At 42.8% G+C, this 13,046-nt stretch overlaps 1 protein-coding gene across 1 annotated transcript in view; it reads left to right on the top strand.

Moving 5' to 3' along the window:
- SPTBN5 (spectrin beta, non-erythrocytic 5) overlaps window positions 1-11,944 on the top strand; it is a 198,457-nt gene extending 186,513 nt beyond the window's left edge. The window contains exons 68-72 of the mRNA XM_053313122.1: window positions 308-393; window positions 3,239-3,374; window positions 5,228-5,343; window positions 7,093-7,233; window positions 11,025-11,944. Coding sequence (XP_053169097.1) covers window positions 308-393; window positions 3,239-3,374; window positions 5,228-5,343; window positions 7,093-7,233; window positions 11,025-11,170 — 625 coding nt within the window. The 3' untranslated portion in view covers window positions 11,171-11,944. The remainder of the gene's footprint in view (window positions 1-307; window positions 394-3,238; window positions 3,375-5,227; window positions 5,344-7,092; window positions 7,234-11,024) is intronic.
- Window positions 11,945-13,046: the final 1,102 nt, after the last annotated feature.

Below are 13,046 nucleotides of genomic sequence, written 5' to 3'. Positions count from 1 at the left end.
ATAATAATAATAACTTTTTATTATTTCTAGGTAGTTTTTTCCATTTTGTTTTCAGCACAGACCAAGAAAAAGGGAGTGGGAGGGAAAAGCAAAGGGTCACGGGGGTTGGGGGATGCAGTCTCAGGTCCTCAAGTGAAATCAGAGTTCTGTATGCATATATGTGGGGCATGCCCTTCAATGATTACAGGCATTTACAGAGCAGACTAAATCTCACTATAGATGGCCATACTGCGGCGTTTGTCTCTGTACTTAAAAAGGCATTTTCTTGTGAAGGGTTGATAACGTTGCTTCAATCCATGATTTACAGGCTGAGCAATGGAGCAGAGTATTACTTTGCAGCACCTTCTCCAAAGCTGATGGAGGATTGGCTGCAAGCATTACTGAGTAACATAGGTAAGTTTGCTTGATTCAGTTTTGTGGGGCATGTTTCCCCCTATTCTACCCTGCCTTTTCAGCCAACATGCCCACAAGGTGTCTTGTGGTAGCAAGTATGAATTATCCTCTGTGCTAAGCAGGGTCTACCCTGGTTTGCATTTGAATAGGAGACAACTTGTGAGCACTGTATGTTATTCCCCTTAGGGGATGAGGCCGCTCTGGGATGACCATCTGTATGCTTGCATGCTTGCATGCAGAAGGTTCCAAGTTCCCACCCTGGCATCTCCTTGAGAGGGCTGAGAGACATTCCTGCCTACAACCTTGGAGAAGATGCTGCCAGACTGTGTAGACAATACTGAGCTAGATGGACCAGTGGGTCTGACTCGGTATAAGGGAGCCTCCTGTGTTCCTAGGTGTGTTGTGATTTAATAAATTATGGATATGGAGGTAATTTGGGCAGAATCAAAATTAACATAGAGCAATGCTTCAGAATTTGGCACAGTCCCAGATATTCTACAATCAAAACCTTAATTTTTTTGTTTAAGCATCTTTAAGCACCTTTGTTATTATTATGTCTTGTTTACACAGTCAGGCAAGTGTTATTGGCTGGCTTGTTTTATCCAGACATCGAGTCCTTCTCAAGGACCTGGGATGGCTGAATTTTATTGTCAATATTGTTCTTGTTGTTATAGATATCGTCGCAGAAAATAGGCTGTTCCCAGTAAAGTTGCTTTTTGTAATTTGCTGATGGTGATTTCTGTGGCCCCTATGGTGTTGAGGTGCTCTTCAGGTTGTTTTGGAATTGCACCCAGGGCACCAGTTACCACAGGAATTATTTTGGTCTTTTTCTGCCACAGCCTTTCAATTTCAATTTGTAGATCTTTGTATTTTGTGATTTTTTCTATTTCTTTTTCTTCTATTCTGCTATCCCCTGGTATTGCTATGTCGATTATTTTAACTTGTTTTTCTTTCTTCTCGACTACAGTTATATCTGGTGTATTGTGTGGTAGATGTTTGTCTGTTTGTAGTCGGAAGTCCCATAATATTTTTGCATCTTCATTTTCTTCAACTTTTTCAATTGTATGGTCCCACCAATTTTTGGCTACAGGTAGCTTGTATTTTTTGCAGATGTTCCAGTGTATCATCCCTGCTACCTTGTCATGCCTTTGCTTGTAGTCAGTCTGTATGATCTTTTTACAACAGCTGATTAGGTGGTCCACTGTTTCATCTGCTTCTTTACAAAGGTGGCACTTGCTGTTTGTTGTGGATTTTTCTACTTTTGCTCTTATTGCATTTGTTCTTAGTGCCTGTTCTTGTGCAGCCAGTATTCAACCCTCTGTTTCTTTCTTCAAGTTGCCATTCTTAAGCCATTGCCAGGTCTTGGTGATGTCCGAATTTCCACTTATATTGTGCAAATATTGACCATGCAGGGGCTTATTTCTCCATTTTTCTTCTCAGTTCTTGACTTGTTCTTTCTTGTAGGCCTGCTTTGTTTCATTGGTGTTGAATAGTTTCTCATTATTGACCATTTTAAGGGCATCTTCTTTACTGTCCTTTATGTATTCTGCAAGGCCTCTTTTCTCCTCCTCTACTGTTTGATGGACTTGCAGCATTCCTCTTCCACCCGAGCTGCGAGGGAGGTATAGCCTATCTACATCACTGCATGGGTGCAGAGCATGATTGATGGTCATTAATTTCCTGGTCTTACGATCTAGCGTCTCTAGCTCTGCCTGGATCAAGTCTATTATTCCTGCACTGTATCTAATAACAGGTATAGCCCAGGTGTTTATGGCGTGTATGGTGTTCCCACTATTGAGTTTGGACTTTAGGATTTTTCTAACTCTCCTGATGTATTCACTTCCAATCTTTCTTTTAACTTCAGTGTGTGCGATATTATCAGCCTGGGAATGCCCAAGTATTTGTAAAGTTCTTTCTCTTCCAGGTTCTTGATGTTGCTTCCATTGGGCAGTTCTGTTCCTTCTGTTTTTCTTATTTTCCCTCTGTTCATTATTAATGCAGCACACTTGTCTAGTCCAAACTCCATTGCTATATCGCTACTGAATATATGGACAGTGTTTAGCAGTGATTCGATTTCTGACTGGGACTTTCCATACAACTTCAAATCGTCCACCTACAGCAGATAGTTGATTTTACTTGATGTTTTAGATGTTTGGTATCCGAAGCCTGTTTTGTTTAGTATTTGTGAAAGTGGCGATTACAAACAACAGAGGGGATAGTGAGTCTCCTTGGAAAATACCTCTTCTAATGCTAACCTATCCAAGTGTCTCGCCATTTATTGTAAACTGTGTACTCCACTTGCTCATTGCTTTTTTAAATAAATATCTGAATGTTTTTGCTGACACCAGTTGTTTCTAAACATTTTAGTATCTATATATGGCAATGAGTCGAAGGACTTCTTGTAGTCAATCCACGCAACACTTAGATGTGTTTTTCTTCTCTTGCCATTTTCTAAAATCATTTTGTCAATCAGCAGCTGGTCTTTTGCGCCTCTGGTGTTCAGGCAATTTCCTTTCTGTTCAACTGGAAGCTGCTTATTAGTTAATAAGTGTTGCATTACCAATTTGAACATGGTTGGCAGGCAGGTTATCGGTCTATAATTACTTGGAACTGCACCTTTTGCTGGGTCTTTTATTATGAGATGAATTATGAGATGAATGTGATTATTAATAATAATAATAATAATTTGTTATTATTATTATTAATAATAATAATAATAATAATAATAATAATAATAATAATAATAATAAACCACCCCATCCAGTGGCTCTGGGCGGTGTACAACTTTATAATAATTACCTTCCTTTTCTCCTTATAATTGCTTTTAAAACATGGATTCTATAAGGCCACCATAGCAGCCAGTGCTCTCTGAAGAAGGAGGTTCCAGTCACCACAGTGTCCATGAGCTCTCCGATCAAACCTTGGGTCTTTGCAGAGGAAGGTTCTGTTGAAAGGCAGGTCATGAAAGGTTTCCTTCACAGGTACTCATTGTTTTCTGTACAGCTGCTGAAATTTCCTTTAGAATTCATCTATAGCGTATTACATCCTGCAAAGAGATCCCAGATGGGCTGCCCTTTGTGAGCTGATCATACTCCGACAGTATGCAAATGCTTCAGATCATTGGATGTACAAGCTGTACATCTGCAGCCTCTGAAATAGCAACAGTATGTGGGTAGTCCTGATTGTGCCTGCAGAAATTAAGATCCAGGGTGCCAGTATATTGTTATCAACACTGCTCTCTGTAAAACAATACACCACTGAGATAACATGATCATGAACCAATTTATCCATCTCATTCTGTTCGGATATCCAATTTCTGTCCTTGGTGCTTAATTATGTGTGAAGGACACATTGTCCCTTTTTATGGGGCGTAAAGATATAAAGATACAACGTAAAGATATAAAGATGCACATCAAGATAGTGGGGCTGATGCCTGTGCGTGGCACCCCAGCCTTTGGAATGGAGAGCCAGACTTATGGTAGAAAGCATGAATTGCCTCCTTTGCTTAGCAGGGTTTGCCTTGGTTTGCATTTCAATAGGTGACTACACATGAGCGCACTGTCTGCTGTAAGATATTCCCCTTAGGGGATGGGGTCATAGCTCAGCGGTAGAACGTCTGTTTTGCATGCAGGTCCCAAGGTCCCAAGTTCAAGCCCTGGCATTTCCAGATAGAGTTGGGAAAGACTTCTGCAGAAAGCCCTGGAGAGCTACTGCCAGTCAGTGTAGACCATCCTGCAGATGGCCTACAATTCCCATAACCCCTAGCTATTGGCCACTGTGGGTGGGGATTATGGGAGTTGTCATCCAAAAATCAGCTTGGGGGACTAAGTTGAGCAGGCCCGATGTAGACAGTACTGAGCTAGATGGGTCAATGGTCTGACACTGTATAAGGCAGCTTCTGGTGTTCCTAACTTTCTAGGAGAAAAACATTTTTTTTCTGCAGCAACAAATGAAAATAACGTTATAGACTCAGCATTGCTTTGTCGTACATAACGCTGTGATCAGAAACAGCACTTTGAGAAAAGGAGAAGATGAGCAAAAGAAGAAGAAAGTTGAAAGGTGTAATGTTTGAGATGGGCAAAGTTGTGTCAGACAACAAGCAGAGTAGCCCAGTAGATGCAGAGTAGTAGTGTGGAGAAGTCCAGCAGATTGGGGATAAAGCGTGGGAGGGTGGAAAGGTGCAGAAGTGGGGGGCTAGAAAGCTATAGAACAAAGTAGGGTAGGGGCTCCTGGCTGGCTTCACTGGCGAGGAGGAGCACCGACGAAGCATCACAAGTCCAGAACTGATTTCTCACTTTGAGCAGTAATATAGGTAGAAAAAGACTGCAGTTTGCCAGGAAATGTGTCCCCAAGTTAGGTGTTCAGAATTTTAGGGTTGTGCTAAAATACGTAAGTGTAACCAAAGTTACTGCCACACCAGCTAGTGCATTTTGTGAAGAACCACCACTTGTCATAAAACTAATAATCAGTTCATCACAAAATGCGGGGGCTGGCCAGCAGGGGGCACTGAGAAAAACATGCTAGGATCCTGCTTTCTATATAGACTTCTATATGGAGAGGACCCTCCTTTCCATATAGCATAGATTCCCACCACCTAAGGACTATGAAAGGCTGTTGGTGTGTGAGGAGTGAGAGTCAAAACATGCTGAGGAAAGTGCTGCACCAGTGCTTCTTATTTATTACAATATGGAAATATCCAAAGATTGCTTTTAGTTAATATATACATATCCATCCACCTCAATGGCAGCTGTTTATATGACTGCCTCCTAATGCAATTCATAGTTGAATTTTTCAGTAGAGGGGAACTAATTTCTCCTAATATGCTCATTGACAGGCGAACTCCTTCCTTCAGAGTTGCAAAAGAAAAAGGGTCTGCTGGAAATCTCCAGAAATCAAGCGAAATGGCACATGGCTTTAATATAACTTTTGCTCAGGACTCTGAAGATTCTGGTAATACCGAAACTTTTTTTTTTTTTTTTTTGCTTTCATTAAAAATATCAATAATATCAATATATGCTAAAGGGGGAAATGGTATAAGATAGAAACAAAGGCATGCAATGTAATTACAACTCTCTCTTCCGTGTATTGTACTGCAGCATCCACCTTTTCCACTTATTGTAAATAGGGATGTGCAAAATGTTTTGGCGTCAACACATTTCGACTCAAAATGGGCCATTTTGAGCGTCTCAAGCTTGGAAAAAATGCCCTTTAAATAAAGGGCCTGTTTCAAGCTCGGAACAAAAAGGGCCTGTTTCGAGTACTCTTTTGGAGGCCTGATTTTCCCTTGCTGATTGGTTTTCTGGCACTGATTTCCACTTGGCTTACGATCTCCTTGCTTCTTAGTTGGCTTGTTATTCTACAAATCCAATGCTGTAATGGGCAACTGTGCCCCCATTGGCTGGGGGGAGGGAGGAGGCAGGGAGCCCAAAGGAGTGAGTTGCTCTAGTTGAGTTTATGGCTATGCTTGCTGCTAAGGGTGCTGCTGTGGCAGCTGTTGCAATGCCAGAAAGTAAGGAGTCATAATTGTGTGAGAGAGAGCAACTTATTTTATTTGTTTGTTTGTTTGTTTGTTTGTTACATTTTATATCCCGCTCTTCCTCCACGGAGCCCAGAGCGGTGTACTACATACAACAACCTCACAACAACCCTGTGAAGTAGGTTAGACTGAGAGAGAAATGACTGGCCCAGAGTCACCCAGCAGTATCATGGCTGAATGGGGATTTGAACTTGGGTCTCCCCGGTCCTAGTCCAGCACTCTACCCAGTGCAGGCACTGTGGCTGGCGGTAGATTCTGGGTCAGTGATTCTTTTTTGAACATTTTTGGACAGTGTTTGAAATGTGTGTTCTGTATTGGGAGGGACATGTTCCTACTGCATTGTTTTTTCAAAGCTTCTGCATTGTTTTTTCAAATCAGTTGCAATGCAAAACTTGTGTTCACTCGTGTGAGTGCAGCTGGTGTGGCCATAGGAAACAATGGAGAAACTCGAAAGGCCCCATTGTTCCCTATGGGTATCTCCTAGGGACACCAAAATGGGTTGGGTGGTAGGGCATCCCCATGGGGTTTTGGGGAAAGGTTAAAAAACTGTTAAAAGTTGCCTGCTTGCCCATTTATTTTGTGGGTTGACTGGTAGGTAGCACCCATTGTGCCCTACCACACAACCCACTTTGGAGTCCCTAGGAACTACCCATGGGGATCAGTGTGGTGTTTCAAGTTTTGTTCCATCAGAACAGGTTCGACTGCTGTCTCAACAAAACATTTCAGACATCTGCATTTTGTTTCGAGCTTGAAACCAAATGTAAAATACGTTTCATGCACAGCCCTTATAATAATTGTTTCCTGATATTAGTTTGAGTATTATTGCTTTAGCCATAACAACATAAAACACACATTTGGAGTATAGTCTTACTAGCCAAGTGTTCTGTTTAGTAGATTTTCTACTAACCTTACTAAACTGCTAAGGGCCCTGGGCCCTCAGCAGTTTCTCAACAATGCTGCCTTCTGGCCAGTATTGTGTATGGAACCAGAAATATGTCTGGTGTTCCTTATCTTGCTACTGACCCATTAGAGATTTGTTATTATTGATATTAAAGAAGTTTTGGTTCTTTTAGCTGTTCTGTTGTAACTCACCCAGGAAATGTTTTACATTGAAACATGGGATATAACATTCTCAAAATAAGTAAGTAAATAACTTGTTTCAGATGCTTCTTCTCTGACCTCAGCAGAGTCAGATTCAGCAACTCAATTGACTTCCAGTCTGTCAGATCTCCCTCAAAGCTATTGCAAAACCCATCCTTATCCTAATGGAGAAGAGAATGGAACTCAGGGACAGGAAGCTCAAGGTAATGAAAAAAGGCAAAAAGGGGCCAGGGTGCAATTTTCTAGACAGATACTAGATGCTATTGTGAATTCATAACATCAGCTTGATACCATATATCCTTGGGAAATTGCCATCACAATTGTCATATGCAGGTAAGAGTAATCTGTGTCCCATTATCCTCTGTTCATAAGCAATCTCTCTTTGTTGTTTCCAGAGTTAATGTGGATAATGTATTATTCCATGAAATGTAGGAGCACATGGGGAGAGAATTCAAGGTCAGCCTGGTTATTCGCTGGCAAGGACATCTGGCAATTAGGACTAAAAATGACACACAGTATGATAAATGGGGTGACTGGCCATGAGACTAGCAAACCTGAGGCTCAGTGGCTACAACATATGAATACCAGACAATTCTACAGGAGCTTGGAAGGGATAGCCACGCAGCAAGGGGTAGGCCACAGCTGTAGCAGATGACAAGAACAATGTGGGTCCATTTCGAAACTGCAAGAAACTTGCTCTTAGCTCATAAATCCTCTCAGCACTAGGGATGTGCAAACCAGTCTGGTGGTTCGGTTCGATGGTTCGGGGTCGATCCAAACCCACCCACCCCGGTTCCATCTGGACTGGAACCAAACCCTCTCATGCATCTGCGAATTTTTTTTTAAAAATATTTTTTACCTTTTAGCCCCCTCGCGGGGCTTTGTCTAGGCCACGGGCGACTCCGCGAAGGTTACCCCTCCCCCTGCCCTCCATCATCACCACCGCAGCCTGTCCGTCCACTTTTTCTGGCCCATTCAGGCCTCCGTTTCTTGGCGTGGCAGCCATTTTGGACACCGCTGCACATGGACAAATGGCGTCTGTGAGGCCTGGCATTGCCCAGGGCCTCGCAGAGGCCATTTTCACATGTGTGGTGACCATTTAAATAAAATAAAATAAAATGGCCACTGCACATGTGCAAATGGCCTCTGTGAGGCCCTGGGCAATGCCAGGCCTTACAGAGGCCATTTGCACGTGTGGCAGTTTTCCAAAATGGCCGGATGGGCCACAGAAAAGTGGCTGGACGGGCTGCAGTGGTGATGATGGAGACCGGTGGGGGGAGGGGGAATCTTCGCATCCCCCCCCCGCGGCCTAGATGAAGCCCCCCAAAGGGGCTAAAAATGTTTTTTAAAAGAAAAGAAATTTGCAAAAAAACCCAAACCGGGGGGCAGGTTTCGAGGGGGTGTGAAACTGAACTGGGCTGGTCAGGTTTGAGTCCAGTTCAGCCTTGAATTGAACTGGGCCAGCCGGTTCCATGCACACCCCTACTCAGCACTTTCGGCTTAATGACACCAATGAAATTGCTGTTTAGAATACTGGGAAACCATGCAAAGCTGTAAGAAGGTTTAATCAAAGCCACAGAAAATATAATCGGGAAATGTTGTAGGTCATCCATAATAGCTCATATTGTTTTAAACAAAAAATCCTCCCCTGAGGGATGCCAGTTTTTCTGGGACTTTTACACAAGCAGGCTTTGCAGGGAAGCTTTACTGCAAACTCGAAGTTGTCCCAAAACACTGACACAAATAGTGGATTTTTTTATCCCCGATATAAATCGAGCTACACTCTAACACACTGTGAAAAACCCTAATTATGTGTGAACTGCTCCCCAATAACTCGCAGGGAATTCGGAGTAAATCTGGCTGATATATGAACGCACCCCCTCCATTCTGGAGGAGATGCGAGTTAAAGAGCTTTAAAAGCCCTGTGTGAAAAACTTCCAGGAGGTTTTACAGTCAGGGCTTTCCCCCCGAATCCAGTTCTGATTGGAGTGTGGCAGTCCACATATTCGCTGGATTTAATCCAACTACCCTGCGGGCTATCGGGACAGACAGGACTTTGATTCTCCCCGAATGGAGGCTGCGAATTCTGGCTTAGTCAGAGTTATGTCCAGGGTTAAAAAATCCTCTATTTCCAGCAGCTTTTGGAAAAAAACTCGAGGGCTTCTGCTTTCTCCGAAGATGTTGATGGATGTGCTGATGGCTATGCGAAGGAGGTGCTGATGGCTATGCAAATGGTCCATCTAATCCCTTGAATTAAAATGCCTCAAATCTGCTGTGAAGCAGATTCGCTCTTTCAGATACCCCGAGGCATAGAGCCATTCCTGAAAAAACCTCCTGGTGGACTCCAGGAAAAACTATACAGGGAGGCGGGGGGCGGGGGGGAAGCTAGGAAGAACTGGTTTCATGGAGAACATGTGGGGCAAGGGTAAAACTATGAACCCTGCCCTACCCACACCAGTGCACTTTAAATCATCCACCCACCCTCCACTTTGTGGGGATTCAGCATGATCTGTATCATGCCACCATCACGTCTGCTTTGTCCCTGAGGAAGAATGGAATGTATAAGCCAAGAAATTGGGGAGTTTATATCTACCATGGGAACCGTTTGTAAAAATGTGAAATGGCAAATCAAATGAGAAGCAAGTTTTGCTAGGAAATTGACTGCATTCTTAGGGGGAGCTGGAAAGCTGCCTCCAAATCAGATAGTCTCTGTATAAGTTTCTTCTTGTTCTCATTACAGACTTGGCCTTTCTCTCACAACTTAAATTCCTAAATTGGGGAAATATGTCAAACACAGACAAATCACCAGCCAATCTGCCATAGGATCTGCAATGCATTCACTAAAGCAGTTCTATAAAATGCTATGTCAGTCCCATTAAAAAAAATTCCATTTAAAGACCAATCATTCAGGAGCCAAGTTTATTTAGCAGCTGCTATGGTGCTAGAAATCCCCTCTCCTTCTCACTAGTTCTGTTTCTTCCTTCTTGACCAGTGAGACAAACAATTGTCAGTCCAAGATAATTAGACGTGGGGTTTGTCATGGAAAAACTTATCAGGGACTAGCCAAGTTGCGCAATGGCAGTGTGTCTCTCATGTTGCAGCCGGCTCCTTTCACCCTACCCTCCCTTCAGCAAAGGGGCTTCCCCCTAGCGTGCTCTGCAATAACACAGGGACGGAGGTCCATTCTTCAAGAGGGAGGAGCCACCACATATCTCGTTGCCAATGGTGAATGGTGGGGAAATGTGGTCATTTCTTCATCTTCCCCCACCCTCTGAAGAATTACTACTACTGCATCCTGCCCCCCCCCCCACACACATACACACTTACTGAGAGGAAGGGTAGCAGCAGTCACCTGCTTGCCACTGCCACCCATGTTCCCCTCTTTCTTTTCTTCTCTGTTCAGGTAAGCAGGGGCCAAAGTGCGGAAGAATGCAAAGCATGAAACTGGAGTGTAAATATGATAAAGCTCAATGGCTTTTGACAAGCAATAAATGTCCTGGATCTTAGACATGGGTCTTTCCCATTCCTTCTACTTAGAATCCTTTAATTGCAGATACTGGATATGACCCTTAAATCCCTTAATGCAAAGGACACATCCTAGCACTGAACTGTGGTTATGTCATTCAGCAAAGACAATAATATATGTCAGTATAGAATGAAATACTCAAGAGATATGCATAATCTATGATATAGTGATTGTGCTATAATAAAGACAGAGGTCCACCTTGGTAATTTTGAAGCCTGGACCTATAAGGCCTTTGGAGGCCCTCCTCACCCACACACAGTATTTTTATTTTACAACCACACCACCCGGGACAGACTAAGAAGGATTAGTGGGGGGGGCCTGTGTGTGTGGAGGTCCTGGACTTTGACCCAGAAGTCCAGGGGTAAGAGAGCCACTGAATAAAGAACCATGTTGCTAAGTATTTTTCTGAGGACATTTCTGACACTTCTTTTTTCAGTATTGAAAGCAATAATGCTACTTATTTTTCAGGAGCCAAAGCTGAACCCACAACTGAAATAACAAGGAGCCTGGACAATCTGCAGACTTCAGGGAGAAAAGAACCAGAGATAAATGTCAAGAAAACAAAACAAAAGAAAGAGAAAAATGTATTTAAAAAGCTTTTTACTAAGAAATAAGAGTGGGAAAGGAAAGTGAGTGCTCTAGTTCTCTGGATGGGCTGAGCTCTCCTCTTCACCCTACTGCCTTCAGGTTTAGATAAGAACAGACAGGGTGAGAAGAATGAGTGCAATAGAGATTCGAAACAAAGAACAGTGCCACTGCTAGTCATGAAACACAATTATTTTGGTTCTGTTGATTAGGCCATTGTAAACTGAATATACTTGAAGACCATGAAAGTGCAACAATAACAGTGGCCAGTATTGAAGGATACCATCAGTTTTGGCAGTCTTGCTATTTCATGGCAACTATCAATATAGGCGGAAGGCCTGAAATTGCAACACTAATCATACTTACTGGAGAGAAAATCCAAATAAATTCAGTGGGAGTTGCTCTGTAAGAAAGGCAGACTTAAAGGAAACATTGGGTTGTATCCTAACATTTCTTTCCTTCCACAAGGACTCCTTAGGACACAAGCCACTGTTGGGTTAAAACCTTTAGTTTTAACAAAGTGCCTCTGAATTCTGTGTGCTTTTTAAGAACAAACCTAACATTTACAAATCAAAGTAAATGGTACCATAGCAGAAGACAATAATGAAAATGTCTATGAATCTTTGTGTTAGTTTTTGATAAATATTTTCTTTTTTTACGTTTGAAAACTATTTTCTAAAGGAAATGAGGTTTTAGATCATTCTTGGAATGGAAAGCAGATATTCTGATATTTCCCTACTGTAAACTTTAATTTACAAAAGCATTTTTCATACCTCTCCTAAAATAAAACCAACCACACATAGGCATTTGTCTCTCAGATTTATTGTGAAGTCATAATCAACATACATCCCGCACAGTAAAATTCTGCAATGGTATCCCAACTCGTGTTGCATTTCTGACCAGTAAGGGCATTTCCTCTAAATTTTTCCAAACAGACTTCATTTCTACTCATAGTATGTTTTGGCATGCAGTGATTGAATGTACAGATGCTTTATTTTAAAACAATGTATTAAATGAACATGGCAAGGGGTATGGCATTAGACAAATTCATGGAAAACAGATCCCCACCCCGCCCCCAGCCTTGGTGATAAAACAAAACCTCCATTTTCACAAGCAGTAGAGCTCTGAATCCCTACCACCTAATGGCACAGCGGGGAAATGATTTGATTAGCAAGCCAGAGGTTGCTGGTTCAAATCTCTGCTGGTATGGGAAACACTTATATCGGGAAGCAGTGATATAGGAAGATGCTGAAAGGCATCATCTCATACTGCATGGGAAGAGGCAACGGTAAACCCCTCCTGTATTCTTCCAAAGACAACCACAGGGCTCTGTGGGTACCAGGAGTCAACACCGACTTGACGGCACACTTTACCTTTACTTTTAGAGCTCTGAATACCTGATACCAAGGATAAGGGTTGCTGCTGTTCTATGCTGCTTGCAAACTTCCTCAGGCTGGCTGACGTTGAAAACAATACGATGTACTAATTATGTTTCTTCACATGGGCTATGCTACATTTGAAATAACACTTCAGGGCACTGAACTCTTTCACAAAAACAGGTGCAGGCTGGAGGGGAGGAAAGAACCTATCCGCTTTATACACACATGCACGCACGCGCGATCAGAACCTCTGTTGGGCTCTGCCAATTGCATGCAGACAGAAAGCCGCAGTGGCGTTCTTCAGGGCTACAGCCGGGAGCTGGGAGTCCTCTGGCTTCCCACAATGCACTGTGTGAGCAGCACAGTGCATTGGGAAAGCTCCATGCTGCTTGGCCACACCTTCCCCCTGACTCTATCATGAAGATGGCTGTCGGCAGCACACAACCAAGCGAGTGAGGTAGGAGACGCGAGTGCTTGTCCTCCTACCTCACTTTATTTAACATACTTATATACCGCCCAAAACCTA

Source organism: Hemicordylus capensis, chromosome 1 (assembly GCF_027244095.1).
Source record: "Hemicordylus capensis ecotype Gifberg chromosome 1, rHemCap1.1.pri, whole genome shotgun sequence".
In the NCBI taxonomy this organism is placed as follows: domain Eukaryota; kingdom Metazoa; phylum Chordata; class Lepidosauria; order Squamata; family Cordylidae; genus Hemicordylus; species Hemicordylus capensis.
The sequence above is the reverse complement of the archived record's forward strand: the minus strand, read 5'-3'. Positions and strand labels throughout refer to the sequence as shown.